We start from the raw sequence: 24,562 nt of genomic DNA, 5'->3' as shown, positions 1-24,562 counted from the left end.
TGACTACTTTGTGCAGTGCAAGAAATGCAAAAGGTAATTAGTGAAAAGTAAATTGGAAATTAAAGAATACTTCCAGTTTCAACCATCTAAGTTTACATTGTTGTTAAGGGCTCAAATTCTGCTCTCAGTGGAAGTCAGCTTGGTTAGACTGGATATACGCCAGAAAGACTGAGGGTAAGATTAGACCAACTAGCAAGGAAATTTGCTTGTTTAAGTTATGAATTTAAAGTTGACAGTGTCTCTTTAAGGTTGAATTGGCCATTCTATTATAAACTGATTTTTGTTTACTTTTTTTTTATTCCTTTGCATCTATGTCCTAAAAACAACGAATAGCTGAAACGGGGAATGCAAGTTGTACCCTGACTGATTATCTTTATCACTTACTTTAGAAAAATATTTTAATCTAGTTTTATACCATTTTAGTTCTAGAGGTCTGGAAATAAATTTGTACTTGGTATCAAATGCTCTTTAGTAAAGCTTTAGACAATAATCTTTAATAATAATACTTTGCACTTGTACAGTGCTTTTCATCCCAGAGTGCTTTAGAAACTGTGGTCTATTAAGCTTCACACAATAACCCTTTGAGATAAGGAAATATAGAATCTGGAGCTGTAAATTCCTACCCAACACTACAGGAAGGAGGAGTGTCTGATTTACAGGAACCTGGTGTTGTTCAGTGGAATCCCCTGCAGGGCAAATGAAAGTTTACAGCTCCAGAACAGTAATGCCAGTTACACAGTGGCAAAGTCAGAGGTGATTGACTTGCCTAAGATCACGCAGCAAATCCATGTCGGAACTAAGAATAGGACTTGTGAATCCTGTATCCAGTCCTTTTTGCTCTAGCCACCAAACATGGATCATCCCTGAGAGGCGTTTGTCTAACCTGTTCTTAACCCCCCCCCCCCCCGCCCCCCAGTGCTGCTCCGTTCCAGCTAGCACTGACCTGGTGGTTGAGAAGCATTTTGTGATACTACTCCTATGAAGAATGCTATACAGAAATAAACCTGGGAGGCAGTGTGGTATTGTGGACCTGGCAGCGGACTGGGAATCGAGAGAACTGGCTCTGTTCTTAGCTGTGCCACTGACCTGCTGTGTGACCCTGGGCCTCTGTGTCCCTCTGTTTCCCCTCCCACCGTTTGCCTGTTTTGTCTGTTCAGATTGTAAGCACTTTCTGTCAGGGGTTGTCTCTCACTGTGTGTTTGTGTAGTACCAGTACAGTGGGGACTCGGTCTCAGTCCAGGCCTCTGGGGGTACGGCTACGCGGAAAGAAAAGCCCCAGAGCCCAAGCCCCATGAGCTGGAGTCAGCTGACCTGGGGCAGCTGTGGTTTTTTTCTCCCTGTGTAGACATATCCTGGGAGCTTCTGTAGTACAAATGAATAATAATACATGATAATTGCAGCTGCTCAGGAGAGAGAAATAACTAATGCATTCAGCATTAGCAAGAATACACAGAAGGCGAAGTACTTTACCAAAAACAGATTACTTAGAACTGCATCTAAAAACTAAGGGCCAGATTTTTTCTACCTCACTTTGTAGTAAGTCCCATTTGTTTCAATTGAGATCAGGACCCCATTCTGCTATGCACTATACAGACATCTAGCAAGTCTGGAAGAACTTACCAGCTAGACAAGACAGACAAATGGTAGGAAGGGAAACAGGCCCTGCCGGGAATAAATGGTGCAAAAGAATGAGAGGCTGAAACATAGTTATAATAAATACAACTGGAAAGAGGGAAAGAGTTCATCTGAGGGTCTGATCAGTCCTGCTTTGTCCCTATTGACTCATTTAGAAAGAGTGGTTTGTAGCTGATTTGTACAACTCTTGTACAACAGCTAACCTAGGGCTATACCATTTCTCAGTGTACAAGGACTTTGATAAAACTCTTTGTGGGCTAGGTTGTTTAATTCAGCCTCAATATACCTACAGATTCAGAGCAAACCTTAAATATGAACTTGCTTCCTTTGGCTGGTGTATGTCTTCCCGTAATGTCACTTACACGTAGGATCTGATTCTGATCTTACACTGGTGTAAATCAGGAGTCGCACAAGTCTAAGACCAGTGTCAGAATAAGGTGCACTGTTTTAATAGGTTATTTTTTTGTTATAATCAGAGGGCTTGATTCACTCTTGCCCTGAGCCTTGTACAATGATTTGCACTGGTGAAAAATGTATATACCCACTAATACAGGTTAAGGGTGATTTGAGCCTGTTGATTTTTTTTTTTTTCAGCACGTATCCCTCCTGCCTCCTAAATGTTACATTATAATGTTCAGCTTCTGCAGGTGACTTGTAGCACATATGGTTAGCCCAGGCACTTGAGGGAGAGCCAGGTTGTCATGCTGGCTTTTGCTGATATACAGTATGGTTAGTTTGAGTTGAAAATGAAATGTAGAACTTGCATTTTATCACATCCTAAGGATTTAGAGATCATTGAAGGGAAATCAATTAGCAATTTGATTACCTGCAGTGCAATTCTCCTCTCCCCACTTCTGCTCCCATCAAAAACTAATTTGGTGAATTCCATGACCATTCCTCATAGGCATCACAGTCTGCAGCAATGTTCTGTAATTTGCCCAGTGAAATATGTAGCTCGTCTGTTTACTGAGACACAGCATTATATTCTCTTTCAACTCTGTCTATCTGATTATCAGCCTTGTGTATCACAGTTTTAATAAATTTAAATGCTGTGGAACTTCAGAAGTGGCTTTTAGGGCACTGAGTTTCTGTTCTGTATTATTAAGAAGTTACATTTTGATAAATTATTGTTTATAGAGCAATGCAAATGTGCTTGGTACATAACAGACAAAAGCCAAGGCCTTTATGGGTAAGTCCTATAGAATTTAATGAAGATGAAACCAGTGAGGCTATGTAGAAAAGGAATAGGTTTTTAGAATACTTTTATATAGAGTGAAATGAGATCCATTCTTAAGGGTTTTCTTGATCCAACCTATAGAATCATCTAGTAGAGGTGGTTTCTTTTAAATTCTGTAATTTAACCCCCAAAGAAAAGTTACCATTTCCTTTTAAACTTTATCGGATTTTCCCATAAATGGTAGGTCAGCATTGTCACTGATGGTGTGGACTTTGTCTTCTGTGGCGATTACCAAATATTTATGAGCATAGAAATGGCCTTATAAAGTAGTTTGCTCACATCAACAATAATCTATATGTTGCACTTTATGGAACTGACATTTTCCTGACTGGTGTTAAATGGATGAAGAGGTTTATGATGGCAATTTGTAGCGGAAATGTGCTGGCTTCGGTAGGCAGCATTTTGCCTAAAGGGCTTTACCATGACCCCAATTCAGCAAAGAATTTAAGCATGTGATTAACGTTAAGCACATGCTAAAGCCCATCCTTGTCCAGTAAGGTGCTTTAGTTCTGTTGAAATCAACACACTTCGGCATATGTTTAAATGCTTTGCTGAACAGAGATGGATTTAAATAGATACTTAAAAGTTAAGTGACTGCTTAAATGCTTTGCTTAATTGTGCCTGTTGTGGAGTATTGAGCACCCTCTATGCTCCCTGCTGTCAGGGGGATTTGAGAGCTGTCTGCACCTCATGGGGTCAGGTCCAAAATGAGTCAGCACAAAAAGATTTATTAATGTAAACGATAGGAAATGCAGAAGTTTGTGTTGGAATAAGGAATACTGGAAGCTACCTTGGTGATAGAGTCTCTCTTTTCAGAGGAGTATTTTAACTGAAGATACCAGCCCCCTGTAGGGTTATTGGAAAGGAACATGTAAGGGAGAGAAATAACTTTGCCAGCTCAGATCTAAGTGCAGGTTGATGAAGCTGGCAATCTGGGCTCAGGGTGCTGTTCATTGAACAAGCATGGAACCAAAATCACCTCTTCCCTCCTGGGCAGATGGAAGAAGCCTCCTCTGTGTATTGATTGCCTTTAGCAGTCCCTGTAGACCTGATCTGGCAACGTGCTGAGCTCCTTCCATTCCTGTAGACATTTGTAGGAATTGAGGGGGCTCAGGATCGTCCGGGAGATGCTTGGCGTCTTGCAGAATCAGGTCCTGTGTTTGCAATATGTGCATTTCAGTCACCTCCAGATATAAATAACATAAGATGTAAAAACAAAAGTTCTTAATGAAAAGAGAAGAGAACAGCATGATTCTGGGCCTAGCTGCTGGCATGAAAGGCTGTCAGCAGCTCTTATGGAACACATATTTAATGGAAGGGAGGATCGTAACAGATGGATGGGTTTGTAATGAGATACTTTAGAAATTAAAAATGGGTTTCATTTACCAAATACATATGCAGTGTAACTTATTTTTTTCATAGTCTTTGCTTTCCATTTTTGAAATGATACCTTAGTTAGTTCTGGGAAAAAACTGTATTTTTGTAGTCCCAAGTATAACACAGGAATTATTGTGAGCTTAATGTACTACATTAAAATGCAGTCTCAAATTAATTACAGATTGCAAATCAATGTTACTGGGCCAAAGAGAGATCTGGCCTATCAAATCAGTGAGAGTGTTGTCTCTCAGAATCTGAGGACACACATGACATAGGTCACCAGGATTGTGTATGACACAGGGAGATTCTGAGGATAGCCACAGTGGCACCTGTAGGTAATTGAGTAGCTGGATCTCCAAAGGTCCCTGAGAAGTGTGTGCTGAGTGATAGAGTTTGAAAGCACAAGACAGAATGGCATTTTCAGATCAGATAATCCATCAGCGTTAAATAGATTCTGAAATGGATGCAAACTTTACAACTGGCCTCTATCACCTATTAAAACAACCAAAACGCAGACTCTCAATCTGAATATCTGTGAACTTTAAGAAAGTTCAGATGTGCGTCTGTGGCTCATCTTTATGGTATTTTTAGTGTTCTCCCTTTAGCCACTGTTGCACCATGTATCTCAGATGATGTAAACATGACCCCTTTTGCTCAGATAATTAATTCTTCTCCCTCACATGGCTTCAGAAAGTTGCAGAAAAAGCCTTTTGGGAGAAGAACTATGTGTTGAAAGGAACACAAGTAACAGAAGTGGAGGAGAGGGGAAGCAGATCCACCTGTCAATTTTATGAATGAAAAGCACATGAAATGGCGCCATCAATCCTCAGATACTGTTGCCAGAATTTTTAGTGCCAACCTGCACAGATGGGTGGGCCACTCTGTGCATGCTTTTTGTGCCTGTCATTTTGTACAGTGATGGTACCCTTGGACTAGTCATTCAAACTCTTATAGTACAAGAATCTGGGCTTTCTTCATTCTGCATATGGATCACATGGTTTCATATGAGGTCCCCAAAGTTTCCAGAACCATTGACAATAAGAAACCCACAAAGTTTGTTTGGAAATAGGAAGAGAGAAAGGGTGAGGGGGCTGGTGAAACGAGAAGTGGTGAAATGCTCAAGGTTAGGAGGAACAGGGAGTGAGGTACTGGTGCCCCCAATCAGTCTGTCCTCAAACTGATAAATATTGCTTTTGTGTGTAAGCATGTGGGAGATGGGGAAGCAGATAGAAGAACATTCATATTCTCCTGTTTTCTTGTTCTGCATCCTCCTACCAGCTTCAGTCACTTAACAACCCGGGCTCTATTTTCCATGAGAGCTGGTGTCTCACCATGTTATTCCATAGGCATCTGCTGTTCTTCTCCTGATTGACGTGCATATCAGGAGGTATGGAAATAGTCCAGTATATGTTTGCTGTGGCAGTGAAACTTAAATGGCTCAGACAGCTGAGAAAATGAGTGAAGAATTCAAGATGATCTCCAGCCTGGTGGGTAGCAGCCTGTTGCTTAGTTAGTTTGCAGTGCAGCGAAATGTGCATAGACAGCTTTGAAAAATAAACAGAAATAACTTTTTTTTGTTTACTAGCGGCTAAGAAAATGTGTCATGGCTGAGCTGGCCATATGCATTGTGATCAGGTAGTGAAATGAGTGCAAGGGTGCCTTACCCCCAAAGTTTGGTCCTATGCTGGTTATGTAGGTATCAGCCAGACACATGTGCTTTATACACTCAATGTGCCTCAGAATATATATGTCTCCTTGAAAAGACTGACTGAAGAGATTCTGAAAGGTACTGGGAGTAAAGTTGGCTGAAGCAGAAGTGTTGAATGTGTCTAGGGGAGGAGGAAGGTTTCGTAAGGAGCTTCTGGAAAGGAGAGGCTTGGAAGGGAAGTAGAAAGGACAAGCTTACACTGAAGCCCTAGCAGTTTTCAGGGAGGCTTGCGATAAGGGTAAATCCAAGATGCTTAAGACAGCAGAAATGAAAGAAGAAACTCAGAAGTGGTTGCAGAGCTGAAAAGGGGAATCTGGCTAGCAGAGGGATCTAAACAGATAGAACAGATTGAGGCCAAAAGGAGAGGTGATAAAAAGGGTGAGAGCTCAAAATCCTGGCCCTCCGTGGGACCCTTTAGAGCTCATTGGAATGAATAGCCAGACTTCAGTTGGCTTTGAGACAGACCCTTGGTGCACGTTCATTCATTCATGTACAATTACTTTTCCTTAAACATACATTAGCATTTTGGCTTTGCAGCTGTAGTTTTATTAGTGACAAGAAGCTCCAGGTTCCCCTTTGCTGGGTCTTTAATATGCTCTTTGAGTCTTTGGAGATCATTGGAGTCACTCAGCCCTCAACCCTGTGCCTCAGAGCTCACCTGAGGTGTGTATACTGGCCTAATACAACATGCCTTAGTGCTTAATTATCTTCTTGACTCTAATGAAACTTGAATTGATGAATGGAGCAGTCACCGGCAACATGTTCCTATAATTTATTCTATCAGCAAGGGCTTCTGTTATCAACAGCCTCATCAGGGGACTTGGGAGAACCTAAGGACAATGTTGTCCAAAAAAAAAAAAACAACCCAGCACCAAAAACATGGACTTTGGGACAGCGGCAGTGTAACTGAGAGCAGAATCTTGCCCTCTATAGAAGTGTGTCTACTTTCCACACACAAGCTCAGAGCTACTCTGCAAACACAGTTCAAGTCAGAGCACAGATACATCCCTAAGCCATGTTTTTGGTGCTTAGGGCCCAGGTTATTTACCAAGGAGCAGCATCAATTGCTAGGGAAACCAATGATTCTTCTTTGAGTGATGGTCCCTATTGTATTCCACTGAGGGCTATGCACATGCTCCATGCCCCCAGAGCCGGAGCTTTTAAAGCAGTATTGCTCAGTGGTCCGCGCACACGCACTTGTATTCCCTCGGAGTTTCGCCCCAGGCAAAAAAAGGCGGGGCGGGCCATCCACATCTCCAGTTCCTTTTCACCCCCGCATCGTCTGAGAAGGAGCTTCCGCTTGACCTCTTGTTTTAGTGACACATTTTCAAAAAATTTTACACAACAGTTTTAATTTTTGTTCATAGTTAGGATTTTGTGGTTTTTTCATTGTATTTTGGTAGTTTCTAGCAGTTGTTGTAATTAAGAACTTGGGATACCGCTTCAACAGTTTTTCCTGCCAGTCTCCCTCCTCCCCTGCCCCCGCAGCTCCCAGATCTGGGTACTGGATTATGCCGAAGACACCGGGATTCAAAGTCTGTGCTTCCTGTCCTCGCTTGTTTTCTGCCAGCGATGAACACCTATTCTGTTTGTACTGTTCGGGGAAAGGCCACATTACCTGCAGGTGCAGTGTTTGTCTCTCCTTCCCTGCCCATATGTGGGAAGGCAGAGCTCTCTGTCTCAAGAAGTACCTCATGGAGGTAGCCATGGGCCCAAAGTTGGATCCTGATTGGGGAACCCACCACCCTCGTACATTGTCCTGAATAATTCAAGAGTGCTCCCTCTACTGCAGAGCCTCCATCTGGATCTGCTGGTACAGGTGCTATAGACCCTGCATCGGGGCCTAGCTGTGAGCTACAGAAGCATGTGCATATGCATGGCACTAAGTTTTCCCGTAAATCCAAGGAGGACAACAGCAGGATCAAACAAGTTGGCCATTTGGAGCTCATGGCCCCAGTATTTGCCTTTGGAACAGTCTCATTCGGCTCAGGAGAACTGCTGTTTCACTGTCCCACTCTCCATCCAGTAGATATTCGGAAATGGAGTTAGATGATGCATCAATCAGCCTGGCTCCAACGGTACTGGTGGTTTTGGAGAGATTCCCTTCATTGTCTCCAAACACAGCCGTGTCATCGACACCTTCCTCCCTGCCAGATGGCTATCTTCAGTTTCAAGAACTCTTATGGAGAACAGCCAATGCTCTTGAGATCCCCCTAGAAGAGGTGCAGGACAGTCAGCACCAGTTAGTAGACATTCTGCACACGTAGGCACTGGAAAGTATTGCCTTACCGATCAGTGACCCCATTCTTCAACCAGCATGCACTGTGTGGCATACCCCTGCTACGTGTGCACCGACCCCAAAGGGGACAGAGAAAAGGAACTATTTTCCCTGAAAGGGTCAAAATTTTTATTTTCACACCCTCCACCTAACTCCTTGTTAATACAGGCTGCATCAGAGTGGATCAAACAATAACACCCATGCTCTGCCTCGGCAGACAGGGAGGGTAAGAGACTGGACCTCATCTGTTGAAAGGTCTCCTGGGCTGGACTACAGTTCCAGATCTCTAACTACTTGGCACCAATGGCCAAGTATGACTTTATAAACTATGGCTGGATGGAGGAATTTGCAGATAAGCTACCTAAGCAGGATCGTACTTGATTCCAAGAGATTATACAGGAAGGCAAGTTGGTCGCCAGGTCCATCCTTCAGGCTGCAGTTGATTCAGCAGACAAGTCCTCACATGAATTAGTGTCTGAAATTGTTGTGAGGAGGGAATCCTGGTTACACTCCTCAGGCCTCCCTGGAGAGGTGAAGAACACAATCAAGGACCTTCCCTTCCATGAATCACACCTCTTCAACCTGAAAACTGATGATTCCATACACTCTCTAAAGGACTGTAGAGCCACCTTATGATCCTTAAGCATATACATACTGGCACCAAAGATAAAATTTTATCATCCACCACCAGTCCAACGCTATAGAACTCCTCACTTCTACTGTCATTGGGCCTATGAACCTCCTCAGAAGTGCCCTAAGATACACAGCCCGTCCACCTGTTCCAGCAATTCAGACCTCGACACAATAAACTCAGTCATTGCAAAAATGGTATTTCTGAGTGTGCCTAGAGAGCAGTCAACCACTCTGTACATCAGTGCTCCTACCCTCCATGCCTTTCGGGAGTTTGGAGAGCTGTAACAACAGACAACTGGGTCTTGGACGTTGTTTGACATGGCCACACCATAGAGTTTATGACGACGCCTCCTCCACATCTCCCGTCCTAACTCCCACACAGAGATCTCTCTCACAATAGTATTTTTGCCCTAGAGAAGGACTATTCTAACTATTTCCTGGCACCCAAGAAGAAAGAGGGATGAAGACTGACCTTGGATCTCTGTCACCTCACCTGCTCAGTTTGCAAACTGAAGTTCCATATGGTCGTGCTTGCAGCCATCATTCCCTCACTCGAAAAAGGCAGATAGTTTACAGCTCTCAACATGCAAGAAACCTACTTCCATGTTGACATACATCCGACCCACAGAAGGTTCCTGAGGTTCAAAGTGGGGCATTGACACTTGCAATTCAGGGTTTTCCCATTTGGACTTACCACTGCCCCATTAGTCTTTACAAAAGTTTTCTCTTGGTAGTCACTCACCTACAACATCAGGGAATCCTGGTCTTCCCATACCTGGACAACTGTCTGCTAGCAGCATGGTCCAAAGAGGAAGATCGAGTATCGATGTCCCAGCTTCTTCTACTCCTCTCCTCCCTAGGAGTGAGCATCAGTGTTGAAAAATCAACTTTGTACCCTATTCAATCCCTGGAATTCATAGGAGCTCACATTGATTCTACCTCCGCCTGAGCTTATCTGCTACAAGACAGATTCCAGAGCCTACTGGACCAAATAGCCCTGATAACCTCCAACCCTTTGATCTTGGTCAGGACCTGCCTTTCCATCTTACGGAACATGGCACCATGCACATACAGCATGCCCTTCGCCCACCTGCACCTTTTCTGTCTACAGCTATGGCTGCAAAGAGCCTATTCCCCTGTGCACCAGTCAATGGACATCATACTCAGCATTCCACCAGAGGTCAGCCGTTGTCTTCGGTGGTGGCCAAACCATATACAAGTCTGCTCTGGGATGCCCTTCCTCCTAACCTTGTTGAACATGACAGTCATACTCGATGCATCACTCTCTGGCTGGGGTGCTCACATAGGAGATCACATGACACAAGGCACCTGGACCATGTGAGAGGCCAGGTGCACATAAACATTCTTGTACTTCAGGCTGTACACAAAGTATGCCATGTGTTCCTACCAGGTATACACTATTGCTATGTCCTCGTCATGTCAACACCACCACAGTATATTACATTAACCAACAAGGGGGCATGAGGTCCCCAGTGTTGTGTATGGAGCCGAGTCACCTCTGGGAATGGTGCAATGAACATCATATCCTTTTGTCAGCAGCCTACGTGCCTGGCACCCAGAATGTGATTGCAGAGGCTCTCAGCAGGAACTTTGCAACTGACCATGAATTGGAGTTGCATGACATGATGATTGCGGACATCTTTGATCATTGGGGTATACCATCTTTGATCATTGGGGTAGACCTCTTTACATCTCACACGAATACTAAGCAGGGGAGGCTCGGTGCCCACTCAGTGGGCGACACTTTGGTCATTGATGGGTCAGATTGGACGAACTATGCTCCCCCCACCCCCCCAATTCAAACCCCACATCCTCCCCAAACTCTGTCAGGAGAGAACGATGACCATTCTGATCACTCCGTTCTGGCCTTATCAGTTCTGGTGCTGCCTTCTTCTCCGCATGTCAAAACCACCTCCACTCCTGCTACAGACATTTCCGGAACTGTTGACACAACACCATGGCAGATTCAGACATCCAGATCCATTGACACTACACCCGACAGCATGGCTTTTGGATGGACACCTCCATTAGCATGAGGCTGCTCATTGGCAGTGCAAGACATCCTCTCCAGTATCTGTGTAAGAGCACGGAGATGCCCACAGCTTCTGGGGCAAAACCTTGCTGTTGGGCCCAGCAGGTGAAGCATATCCATTTGGCCTGACAGAATCGCCTCGTGGAGTCCTATCAGGCCAAATGGATATGCTTCACTTGCTGGGCCCAACAGCAAGGTTTTGCCCCTGAAGCTGTGGGCACCTCCATGCTCTTACAGTATTTTCTCCATTTGAAAACCCTGGAACTCGCTCTCAGCTCTCTGAGCACATGCTGCCACCATTAGCTCTTTCCATCCTCCAGTGAAAGGGCATTTGATTTTTACTAGGGCTGTCGATTAATCGCAGTTAATGAATGTGATTAACTAAAAAAAAATTGTGATTTTAAAAAAATAATAGCAATTAATCACAATTTTAATCGTGCTGTTAAACAATAGAATACCAATTGAAATTTATTAAATATTTTGGATGTTTTTCTACATTTTCATATATATTGTATTCTGTGTTGTAATTGAAATCAAAGTATATATTATTTTTGATTATAAATATTTGCACTGTAAAAATGATAAACAAAAGAAATAGTATTTTTCAATTCCCCTCATCCAAGTACTATTGTGCAATCTCTTTGTTGTGAAAGTGCAACTTACAAATGTAGATTTTTTTTTGTTTTGTTATATAACTACACTCAAAAAGAAAACACTGTAAAACTTCAGAGCCTACAAGTCCACTCAGTCCTACTTCTTGTTCAGCCAATTGCGAAGACAAACAAGTTTGTTTACATTTACAGGAGATAATGCTGCCCACTTCTTATTTACAATGTCACCTGAAAGTGACAACAGGCATTCGCATGGCACTGCTGTAGCTGGCTTCGGAAGATATTTGTGTCAGATGCGCTAAAGATTCATATGTCCCTTCGTGCTTCGGCCACCATTTCAGAGGACATGCTTCAATGCTGATAACGCTTGTTTAAAAAAAAAATGCGTTAATTAAATTTGTGACTGAACTCCCTGGAGGGAGAATTGTCTGTCCCCTGCTCTGTTTTACCCGCATTCTGATACATTTCATGTTATAGCAGTCTTGGATGATGACCCAGCACATGTTCATTTTAAGAACACTTTCACTACAGATATGACAAATCGCAAAGAAGGTACCAATGTAAGATTTCTAAAGATAGCTACAGCACTCAACCCAAGGTTTAAGAATTTGAAGTGCCTTCCAAAATCTGAGAGGGACGAGGTGTGGAGCATGCTTTCAGAAGTCTTAAAAGAGCAACACCTTGATGCGGAAACTACGAAACCCGAAACACCAAAAAAGAAAATCAACCTTCTGCTTGTGGCATCTGACTCATGAGGATGAAAATGAGCATGTGTCAGTCCGCACTGCTTTGGATTGTAATCAGGCAGAACCTGTCATCAGCATAGACGCATGTCCTCTGGAATGGTGGATGAAGCATGAAGGGACATGTGAATCTTTAGTGAATCTGGCACGTAAATATCTTGCGACGCCAGCTACAGCAGTGCCATGTGAATGCCTGTTGTCACTTTCAGGTGACATTGTAAACAAGAAGCAGGCAGCATTATCTCCTGCAAATGTAAACAAACTTGTTTGTCTTAGCAATTGGCTGAAGTAGGAGTGAGTGGACTTGCACGCTCTAAAATTTTACATTGTTTTATTTTTGAATGCAGTTATTTTTTGTTTATAATTCTACATTTGTGAGTTCAACTTTCATGATAAAGAGCTTGCACTACAGTACTTGTATTAGGTGATCAAAAAATACTATTTCTTTTGTTTTTTTACAGTGCAAATACTTGTAATCAAAAATAAATATAAAGTGAGCACTGTACACTTTGTATTTTGAGTTGTAATTGTAGTCAGTATAGTTGAAAATGTAGAAAACATCCAAAAACATTTAAATAGTATTCTATTATTGTTTAACAATGCGATTAACGATTAATTTTTTAGTCACTTGACAGCCCTAATTTTTACCCACCCCTTGACCGCCTGATTCTGGAAGGGCCTATTACGTAAATATCCACCCATTCAGCCCATCACTTCCCAATGGGACCTCAACCTAGTCCTTACCTCTTCAATGAACTCTCCCTTCGAACTGCTGGCCTCCTGCACTCTCCCTATTCTCTCCAGAAAGGTCGCTTTCCCTGTTGCCATTACCTCAGCAACATGGCTCAGCTGTTTGATGAGCTGGGAGCCATGATGGCAAAACCTCCCTTTTACCACGTTCCATAAGGACACGGTCTCACTGCAACTGCATCCCAAGTTTCGGCCAAAGGTCGTTTCACAGTTCCACCCCAACTAACCCATATACCCACCTACCTTCTTTCCAAAACTACATGCCTTGAACGAGGAACGGCGGCTTCATTCCCTCGAGGTGCATGGGGCCCTGGCCTTTTACCTACAAGGGACAAAGCCATTCGAGAAGTCAGTCTCCCAAGCTATTTGTCGCCATAGCGGAGAGAATTAAAGGACAGGCCATTTCCACCCAGAGAATCTGTAAGTGGGTCTCAGGGCACATTATGCATTGCTATCACTTGTCAGAGTTCTCCCCACCAGATGGGATATGAGCCCATTCCATGAGAGTGCAGGCATCAGCCACAGCCCAACTACGTGACCTGCCCCTTGCGGACATCTGTAAGGTGGCCATGTGAAGTTCAGTACACACCTTTTCCTCTCACTGTGCTCTAGTACATGATTCTGTGACGGATACCTTATTCGACACAGAAGTCCTCCATTATACAGTTCAGCCATCTTCCTCACACCCTCTGTCTCTCAAAGTACTGCTTGTCAATCACCCTCTATGGAAAACAATAGGGACCATCACTTGAAGAAGACCGCCAAGCCATACTACTTCAAAAAGCTCTGGCTCCAGGTGCATGTGCATAACCCTTAATGGAATACAGATCAGGACCACCCATCTCAAAGAACCTCCAGTTGCAGGTAAGTCACCTCCCCTTTTTGTTTTCATTTTGTCCTGCCAAGCGCTGTCATGCTAAATGGGTGCTGTAAAGGAGAGTGCTGCTTCTGAGTGTTTCTGAAATGGGAAGAAAACCATCAAATAAGCTATTTGCTCTGGAGTTTGTGTGGTGATGGTGGTCCTTTTTTGTGTGGTGGTTGTTGGGTTGGTTTTTGTTTAGCTTTTCAAAAATTAATCTTAGGCTAGAGAATATTGTAGCTAGCTGGCTGTGGTGATGGGACTGAACCAGAACCTAGAATCCAACCCCCCTAACTGTTGTGTTACACCTCTCTGATGGGAACTGCCAGTTAAAAGTCCACACCTGGGCTGAAGGGACTGTTGGAGTAATCTCCCTACCTCTGATGGTGTCTTTCCCCTATCTGGATACTGCAAAACTGTCCCTTCCAGGGGAGAATTATCCCCAAGCTTGTAAAATACTTGTGTAGAGCAAATGTTTGGCCTTTGGAATGGGCTGAGTTGCATTAAATGACAGGTAATTCCCCAAACAATTCCCAGGAAAAGTTCACCCCCCATTCCTTCCATATTCCAGTGCAATGCATTCGCTCGCTCGCGCTCTCTCTCTCGTGCAAATACACATACAGACACACACACACTTTTAATTCTCCAGCTTGAACGGAGTGCTCTGATGATAATATACAAAGCACAGTTTTAAGGACCAATATATAAACAGTCCCAAACACTTCCCTACAAAGTGCTACTTAATATAAATGTGCTTACTGGGTGGCGCTACCTATGTCCTTGGTTATGATTATGAGAGAGTGTATTTTGTTGAATTGGGAAAACTAATAGGTCCCCTCTTTTTTCTGCAGGCACTCCTGTCTCCATGGGAACCTGGGTTCATCTGGTGTTAAGGGGACAATTTCTGGAAACACCCGGGATTAAAATATTGGCAGCAGTCAGAAAGTGGGGGAAAGTTCAGTTCTAGACCAAACTTTGCTGCTGTTACCAATCTTTGTTATGAGCTGAAAAAACAAAACAAACCCCTGGCTCCTTTAGGGGAGTTTGGATCTATATCTGAACCTTGCAATCCTGGCCCATCTTTCGTTAGAGGGCTATTTTGCTAGAACTTAGAGCAATGTACAGTATGCATGTCAGTGTGTATTTTCACTGCCAGTTATTAAAGCTAAGAATATTTTTGATTTTTTTTAAATGCTTAAAGGGGGGAAAATGGAGAAAGTGGTAAATGGCTGGATCTGATGCTGGTATTTTTTTAAGGCTGCAAGTTGCTCTGTGTTTGATACAGTATTGCTGGGGGTCTGACTCCTCTTTCAAAGCAGTCTCTATGGGTCATATCCTCAGGTGGTATAGATTGGCATAGCTCCACTGTTGGGCAATGCAACATAGCCAGGTCTTAAATTCTATATAGTATTTCCTGGAGCCCCCATCCTGCCCCCATCCCACCCCCACCCCACATTCGGGGGGCCGAGTCCCCCTGCGGCTCGGGGCTTCAGCCCCAGGTTTAAAAATATTTACCGGAGCTACATTCTGGACAGCTCCAGCTGAATTTAAGCACTGAGCATAGCCATTTTACACCAGCTAAGTGTCTGGCCCAAGCACTCCACATTTCTTTAGATTACAATCACCTTGAGGTCTCTTTCCCCCATATTCCCTCACCAAGATATCCTTCATTTCTCATTTTATCCAACTGATTTTGCAGTGTGACTAACACTAGGTTTCAGTAATAGGGTGATTATCTCAGGGGAGCTTTTAAGAAAACTACAAATTTTTGCAAAATTATTGTTAAATACCTATGACTTTGTTGTAAGGAATTTTGGTTGTTGTTGTTCCATTTAGTGTTTAAAGCTGGTACTTTTACACTGCACTGGACCTTTTAAAAAGGGCAAAGTCCTGGTGTATGGGGCGTGTGCATTGGACCCTTCCACTTGAATTATAATCAGATGTTGTATTTACATGTAAATTAAAATCTGTTCTCTGTTAACACGTTAGTTGCCTCAACCTCTGGATGGTTCATGTACATATCGTTTGTTTGCACTGTGAGCACAAGAAGAATGATATATTGTGACGTTGTGTTTACTGCCCCAGTACCTGCTGCAAATTGCCCTGCATAAATTGACTGGAGGTGCTTGCTCTTGTTTCCTTGAGTCTCCAGATGTGGTTTAGCCAAGAAGCAATAGTTCACACTATTATCATGTGACTTGTACATTTTGGTTTCCCAGGCAACAGAATGGGGCTCAGATGAAGACACTAGGAGGTCCTGTCAGAGTAAAGGAAAAACTGAGGTAAGTTTTTTGCTTTGGCACAAAGAGGCTGCAGTTAAATGATTTGCTTCACGCCCTTGGAAACGCATGCAGGGGACATCTGACACCCGCTCAAGTTTGTAAATCTGCAGGGTTTAGAGCCTCCACAACAAATGCATAAGCTGCATAGAACCAGCCATTTCAGAGGCCCTCTGTTCCAGTTATTAGACCTGCTCTGCATGAAATTTGAAGGTAATTCACTGCTGGAAGGGGTGTAATTTGTGACAAATCAGAGAGCAGAATGGTGGCAGACCAGGAGTAACATTTATTGTATAGTTGAGACTGATCAGGTCAGCTTACTCTTAGTGTGAGGCAGTCAGATTCTGGATCTCAGCCATGTCCGTTTGCATTCGGCTTTAATTACAGACAAGCACATGTCCTGGTATAATTCACTCAAACAGCATTGTTTGATCTGATGACACAAAACAATTCTCTACATCAGGGACATTGCAGCATTCTTTATAAGATAGGTCCACCTTCCTAGAACGCAATTCAAACCAAAAACAGTCCATGTAAAGAGCTTGGATTCCAGCACATCTGAATTTGTGGGTGTTTTTGATTCAAGCTCAGATCCGCACCCACAATTTGAAAATGGCCACTATCTTCATAAGAAACCCAAACAAACCCCCAGATCTGAAAGCTGGGAACTTCAGGGTGTTTGAAATTATTATTCCTGTATTACAATAGCACCTGTAGGCCCCAACTGAGACTGGGGCCCCATTTTGCGAGGTGCTGTACATACATATAGTATATATATTTTAAAAAAGCGTTGCCACAAAAAACTTAATCTAAACCAGACAGACAAACAAAGGAAGTGTCATTATCCTTTACGGATAGGCAGCTGAGGCAGAGACCAATGGAGCAACTCATCCAAGGTCACCCAGGAAATCTGTAGTAGAGCCAGACCTTGAACTTAGCTTTCCTGAGTCCCAGTGTGGTACTTTAACCCCAAGCTTAGCTTGTTACCTTCTATGTATTGCATTCATTTTTAAGCACACACAATGAGTTAGCCTGAATTTCGCAACGTGGGCCAATCTCTGATACTAAGTCTCTGGCAAGCTTGGAGCTAAGCAATGCAGGTGTCATGGGGGCATCAACTAGAGCAGGAGTGGGGAACCTTTTTTCTGTTATGGGCCATTGACCCAGAGAAAAAATCAGTCATGGGGCACTCACCCGCTGGGAGGCTGCGGAGACTTGGGGCTTCCCCCTCATGGCGGGGCAAGCCAGCCCTCGCGGCTCCAGCCCTGTGGGAGGGCACTGCAGGGTGGATGAAATTAACGAATGGGCTGGATCTGGCCCATGGGTTGTAGTGCCCCACCCCTGAACTAGAGTATTATAGAGCACCTGCATTATACAGATAAATGCCGCGATCACTCTAGACACATTGTGGAGGTAAACAAGTAATCTAGCCAGCCAGCAAAGGATGAACTCAGGGGGAAAAAAAAAAAAACCAAGATGGGAGAGAGTTTAAAAAATCAAGACACTGCCAACTTTTTAAGATGAATCTGAAATCTTCTGTACTTACGTTTTAGAATATATAGGTTAAAGTGAGCATTTTGCTATCACTATCCAGTGTGGAATGCGGAAGAGTAAAATGGCATTCCATTGTTCATGAAGTACTTGAATTTATAACCAAGCATTATTTTGTCAAGCCACAGAGCAACCAGTGTGAGATTCCCATGCACTCAACTGAACACATCACATGATAATTTCCCTTTTATCTTTTTAACGTCATATCAGTGGAAGCAATGGTCTGAGTGTCTGTTTTTTTCCTGCCTACTCTGTCCCTGCAGATCACATGGTAGAATTTGACAAACATTTCACAAGAGGATAATGTTCTGAAAAGTTGAGTTCAAACTCATTTTGATTCGTAGCTTAGAAGATCTTAGTGCATGCAGTTGGCCTTTGAATGCAGATGTGTCTTGAATCCATCTTACAGTTCTCAGGGACAATAGTTAGAGTGGCACTGAGCTATTAGAAGCACTAAAAGTAGACAGGTGTTGCCTAGTGGTCTCTCAACAAGACCTGGAGCTAGGCAGGAGGGAGGAAAGATGGTCCAGTGGTTTATGGTGCTAATTTAAGACTCAGGAGAGCTAGGTTCAATTCCTGGCTCTGCCAGTCTTTTTATTTGACAAATGACTTAGTCTCTCTGTCCCTCATCTGTATGATGGGGATAATAGCCCTGCCTTACCTCACAGGGGTGTTGTGAAGATAAATACACTGAAGATTGTGAAATGCTCAGATACTGAAATAATGGGCATCAAAGAGAGAGAGCCAAGAGTCCTGGACATCAATTACCCCATAGCTAAATTACTTGACCTGTCTGCTTTAGTTCCCCCATTCAAACATGTATTTATTTATTTGTGCTTTTCAGGGAGGGGTTTTCAAAGCCACCTAGGGTATTACAGTGCCCAAACCCCAATCATTTTCTGGCAATTGAGAGTCTAAATCGGATCCCTTGGGTAGCTTAGAAAATCTTACCATAGAGTGCCTGGAGCTTCAGCCTAAGAATACAAGTCACAGTTTATATATTAACAAGATACATGGTGAGCTGCTCATATATTACTGTAATAATGGGAACTGTAGTAGTAACTCTACATCTGACCACCTATTGCATGAGGCTGGGTGCTTGCTCAGGTCCAAACCACCTGATTGCAGGTTAAAACCAACATCTTAAGGTGTCACCTTATTGGCTGGCAGTGCATCGTGTGACATTGTGCTGCCTCTTTCTCTGTCTTTCAAGTGATGTCACATTGACGGTGTGGCTAGCATGAGTTACAGGGTGGAGCATGGGGAGAAGTGACCCCGTTGGGTCAAAGACACGTTCGTTGTCGCTAGCGGGGAACTCAGCATTCAGTATTTTTTGGTCTATCATTAGCAGAGGTTCCTCTCTGGTTGTATAACAATCAGACCCCACCACTGGTCATTTTGCATAGTACACGGACCCTGCAATGCTCCAAACACGTGAGTGAGTGCTGAATTCTTTTGAGCTCTCCAAATCGGCGTGCCTTCCCGCTAGGGACTGAGCGGATCGTGTGGGAAACTTCAGCGGAGGCTGCCTGAAATGTACATTTGTGAGAGTCCCAGGCTGTATGGCTGCGTGGAGTTCTGCTGGTTAATGTTCTGTACTACAATGCCCTGGGGGAGAGACGGGCTCAGTTAATTGCTATTGGTGCTCCTTTAGGCTGGGAATGCTGTAGAGTGAAGGAGAATACGTAGAAGAGGAGAGTCTTGGGTCACTCAACTGGGTTCTCCTCTGGCTAGTGAAGGTGACCAGTCAATCCAGCCCGGCCAATAGGTCTGGGATTGTGCTAAGGTTCTTCTTGGAGGGATAATGTAAATGGAAGGGGGAGAGATTGTGAGCTTCAGTGCTGATGCCTCAGAGAGAGAAGAGGCCAGAAGAAGCTGTCACACTTTCTCAATGCACTCAGGATTATAAATCACCTTGTTACCCCTTCTGTCTCAGAGAGAGACAGCTCCCTGTCACTCCAGTCTGTTAGCCACCCAGTCTCCTCAGAAGCTCTCCCAGCCTTTATTTCACCTTGCTGATCATCTTTAGGTGCACCCTAATCCCTGAGCCCTCTTGAAGAGCGTTCCCCTGTAGCATCCAGCCCCTGTCACTGGACACTCACAGAAATAACCAAGTTTGCTGTCTCCAAAGAGAAAGTGTACACACCAGCCTGTTTGGTTTAGCGGAGCATTCACACTTCACTTAATATGCAGCACTGAGATGAATTTATAATAAAACCAAGAATAAGTCTATTACGAAACAACAGAGATTTAATTGATACTGAATAGGGATAGTGGAAACAGAATTGGGTACAATTAAAACAAAAGTATAGCATCCTTTTAAGAGATTAAACAATTTTAGCCTGCTACAATCCTTGTCTAATGAAAGTTGCTCACCTAAAGCAACTTTTCAGTGTCACTAGCCCTGTCCCAGGTCAGGATCCAACTTTCATTAATGCAAAAATTGCCATTCTTTTTGCTCCTTCAGTGATGGATAGCAAAATGGTTTTTTCCTTTTTATAGTCCGGTAATCCTTTGAAATGGATCCTTTTGAAGTGTACCTCCAGATAAGATCCTTCTCCCCTGCTGCTTGTGCTGCAGTGTGCTGACACCATGCTGCTTTCCCATCCTCTGGTTAACTTGACCTTCTTGTGTACCTCAGATGCAAATGTACCTCCCATTGGGTTTGGCTTACCGTATTTAATTTGCATCCAAGACCTAGGCAGACAGGTAAACCAACATTCCTTTGTCTGGGAAAAACTTGTTTATCAACCCCTGCCTGCTTACATAGTTTAAACATACGTTTAGTACGTTAATTACTCCTGGGGGAATTCTGTGCCACAGTGCATGCGCAGAATTTATGTCCCCCGCAGATTTATTTGCTTCCCCGCAGAAAAAATGACTTTCTGATGGGAAAGCAAAGGGAAGCCACAAGAGCGGTCATGCGACCCTTACCAAGCAGTATGTTTCAGGTGCCCAGGGCAGCTGGCAGAGAGGTAAATCGCTGGGGGCGGGATTGGGAAAGACCTGGCTGGTGGCTCTTACCCTGACGAGCCCTACTCCCCCTACATCTAGACCACCCCAGTGAGCCGCCTGCACCCGGACCCACTCTCCCCCACCTCACCCCCCACCCCGAGCCCCACCCAGCTGTACCTGGATCCCCACCCAGCTGAGCTCCACTCTCCCAGCATCTGGACACCCTCATTAAGCTCCCAACATCCAGACCACCATGCTGAGCTCTATTCCCGACATACCCAGTTCCCCCCGCTGAGCCCCAACCATCTTCACCTGGACCCCCTTGCAGAGTCCTGTTACCATTGCACCCATAATCCCACAACAAGCCCCTGAGCATCCAGATCCCCCACTGAGCCACAAGCACCCAGATTGCCCCACACAGAAGCCTCTCAACCCATATCTGGATCCCCTCATGCTAAGCCCCTCCACACTTGGATCCTGCATTGCTGAGTCTGCCTGCCCACACCTGGTGCAACTGGCATGGAGGGGCAGGACCCTGGGGTGGTTCTGGGGCAGGCTTGGTTCTTGTGCTGTGTCAGGGTTGGGTGCAGCCTCACCGCTGAGTCCATGTCCCGGGGGGAGCTGCACAGTGATCTCCCACCTCTGTGCAGCCAGTGGCCTGTGCTCCCCAATCCAATGCTGGAGCCTCCACATTTATTTGACAAATAAAATTTGCAGAATTATAAAATATTGTGTGCAGAATTTTTAATTTTTTGGCACAGAATGCCCTCAGGAATGGTACATGCAGCTACTAACATATTACTTGTACGTACATCACGCAGTGCTTATGAGGACCACTAGGATATAAGCTTTCATTTGATATCATCTTGATCAATAAATGCCATGATAGGAATGTGTTATGTGTAGTGAATTTGTCAGGGCTTATTGTAGTTGCTGACACAGGGTGGCAAACCACCAAGGTGTCATGGAAGCCCTTTCCCTTCCCACTCCACCACTCACACACAGCGAGCAGGAATAATCTGCTTGGGTCTTCCTGGCAGTGCCATAGAACTTCTAAGGGGCATGCCTGGGAGGGCTGCCCGCGCACACTGGGATGACTGCACTCTGATGGCTATACCTGTTACACGTGAGTAGAAACAGGTGTGCCTCCGAGGCTTCTCCCACGCTTTTACCAGCCAGAATTTCGTCTCATCAGGGCTTTTCCACGGGAGCGCAGTATGTTTTCTGTTCCAGGCAAACCCTGACCCACAGGAGGCATAGTCGAGCCCACTGCAGCTGAATGCACTCGTGTTCACTGTCCCTGCAGCTGAGAGGGCCGTGAACAATATCTTTAAATGTTTAGAGCTGTAAGTGGGAACTGAAGCACGCCCTGGTGCTGTGGAAATTCCCAAAATCCCATCCCTGTCAAGAAATGTTTCCCCTGCATTCAATCAATGCCATAGATAGAGCCATGAGTCGTTGACAGTAATGTGTAAGTTACAGTAGAAAATACTGAATCATAGAATTAAAGAAATACCAGCTAGGGACAGTCTAGAGTCCATCCCCTGATACCCACCATGCAGAGTCTCTCCCCACTGTGTATTCTTCAGTATTTGGTCTGATCCACTTTTAAATGACTCAGGCAGTGTGGCTTCTAATGCCTCATTTGGGAGGGTAGGAATTGGCATATTAACTGAGAGCTTGTCTTCACTGAAAACACGACAGCAGCACAGCTGCGGCACTTCAATGTAAACACTACCTGCGCCTACGGGAGGGAGTCTCTCATCGGTGGAGATAATCCACCTACCAGAGAGGCAGTTGCTAGGTCAATGGAAGAATTCTTCCATTGACCTAGTGCTGTCTACACGAGGACTTAGGGCAAGTCTACACTGCTGCAGCGTCTGGTGAAGACACACTATGCCGACAGGAGAGCGCTCTCCGTCAGCATCATTACTCCACCTCAATGAGAGCTGGAAGCTAGGTTGGTGGGAGTGAGAGTGTCTCCTGCCCACTCAGCGCTGGTGTGGACAGAGCTTAGGTTGATGTAACTTGCATCGCTCAGGGGGTGGCTTTTTCACACCCCTGAGCGACATAAGTTACATCAACTTAAGCGGTAGTGGAGACAAGCCCTTAGGCTGGCTTAACAATGCCACTCACGGGTATGGATTTTTTGCATCCCTGACCAGTATAGTTAAAGTGACCTAGTTTTCTAGTGTAGACCAAGCCTCAGACCAATGGTCCATCTAGTTCAGTATCTTGACTGTTACAGCACCAGCAGGGCCAATCAGAGGTGGGGCCCAGGAGAGCCATTTGGCCTGGGCTTCAAGCTCATAGGGGGCCTCAAATTTAGACACTTGTTAATTTTTTGGCATTTGATAAGTTTCTCAACTTGTTTTTATGAGCATCCCTATTGGACCAAAATGTGGCACACACACTCAGAGCTGCAAATTTAAGCAAATAAGAGAAATATTCAAATTATGTCTCACTCTTCTTTTTTTTTTTTTTGGGTGCCTTATTTTATTTTCATGTGTCATCATTTTTTATTTTTATTATGCCTTGGGGCCTCAAAAGCTGGAAGTGGCCCGGGCCTCTCTGGACCTCTGAGAGGGCCTGAGCACCAGTAACAGCTGTTTCAGAGGAAAGATCCAAGAAATCTTTCAGTGGTAGCTATGGAATAACCTGCCCACAGGGAGGACTTTTTCCTAGCCCCTTCAGCCATTTTGACTAGAGGCTGGTTAAAACCCTGAAGCATGAGAATTTTTATCCCTTCCAAAATACGTGGAATAAAACCCTTGCTGTTGAAACTCTAGATGTTCTTTTTCTCCATATAAACTCCTATTCCTTTTTTTTAAAATACTTCTAAGCTCTTGGCCTGGATGATATCTTGTGGCAATGAGTTCCACAGGTTAATTGTACATAGTGTGAAAATATACTTCCGTTTATCCACAGCCAACATCTGACCATTAGGGGTTTGATTGTAGTCCTCCTCTTACCTATACCTTTGTTCAACATTACCCCATTTCTCCTAGTAAAACCATTGTGAACCGTACCCCAAGTGGATCCTCTCCTTCTTTGCTATCTGAATGGCTTATTTGTTTCTTTGCCAAGGTCAACAGATTATCCAGAATCATTTCTCATTATATAATGTGTTTGTATTTTTACATGATGCTAGTTTCATGTTCCACCAAGATATTCAGCTCACCTGTTGTACACCATCTTGAGCCAAATGACTAAAAACCAAATAAAAAGCACACAGAAAACCCAGCTCCACTGGTTTATTCAAAGTGAGGTCCCAATTAAAGGGGGTCACAGCATATAGTTAGACATCAGAAGGAAATATACACCTGTGCCATGAGATTAAGATGTTCAAAGATGACAGATTACATGCTTGGGAAGCATCTACAGCAGGTTTGTTCTTAATATGCTGAAAACTGCCTTTTGATTTTTCTCTGAACCTCAGCCCAGCAGGGACTTCAGCCCCCTTTATTTGCCTTGCTGGTCTCCCAAGATGAAGAAGAGCAGTAATGGGGAGAAGGCGAGAAAGGCGCCATTTTCTGTGATTGGGTTTGAAATGCTCTTGGTGACCATTCAGAGCAGCCTGCAAATGTGTAAATGCCAGAATGAGGCCTGCTCTTAATACCTTGCTGGTCGCTATTAAGTCATTCATGGCCAAATGTTGGAACGAATGAAACAAAGTAGCAAAGACTTAAATTAGGTGGCAACAATCAAAGTAATGGAAACAAAACTAAGCATTAATTAGCCATTGGAACAATTCAGCAAGGATCGTGATGGATTCTCTATCACTGACCATTTTAAAATCAAGATTGGATGTTTTTCTGAAAGATCTGCTCTAGGAATTATTCTGGGGAAGTCCTATGGCCTGTGTTCTACAGGCCGTCAGACTAGGTGGTTAC

General features: G+C 44.1%; 1 protein-coding gene across 11 annotated transcripts in view; it reads left to right on the top strand.

The window, feature by feature from the left end:
* SEMA5B (semaphorin 5B) overlaps positions 1-24,562 on the top strand; it is a 363,514-nt gene that overhangs the window by 242,099 nt on the left and 96,853 nt on the right. For 10 of the 11 annotated variants that reach the window (XM_073305088.2, XM_073305090.2, XM_073305097.2 and 7 more), the window contains one exon: positions 16,104-16,166. The exons of the other annotated variant lie outside the window; for it this stretch is intronic. In XM_073305088.2, the coding sequence (XP_073161189.1) occupies positions 16,104-16,166 (63 nt within the window). The remainder of the gene's footprint in view (positions 1-16,103; positions 16,167-24,562) is intronic. 11 annotated transcript variants of the gene reach the window in all.

The sequence above is a fragment of the Lepidochelys kempii genome, chromosome 11 (assembly GCF_965140285.1).
Source record: "Lepidochelys kempii isolate rLepKem1 chromosome 11, rLepKem1.hap1, whole genome shotgun sequence".
In the NCBI taxonomy this organism is placed as follows: Eukaryota; Metazoa; Chordata; order Testudines; family Cheloniidae; genus Lepidochelys; species Lepidochelys kempii.
Note: the sequence above shows the minus strand (reverse complement) of the source record. Positions and strands in the feature narration are given on the sequence as shown.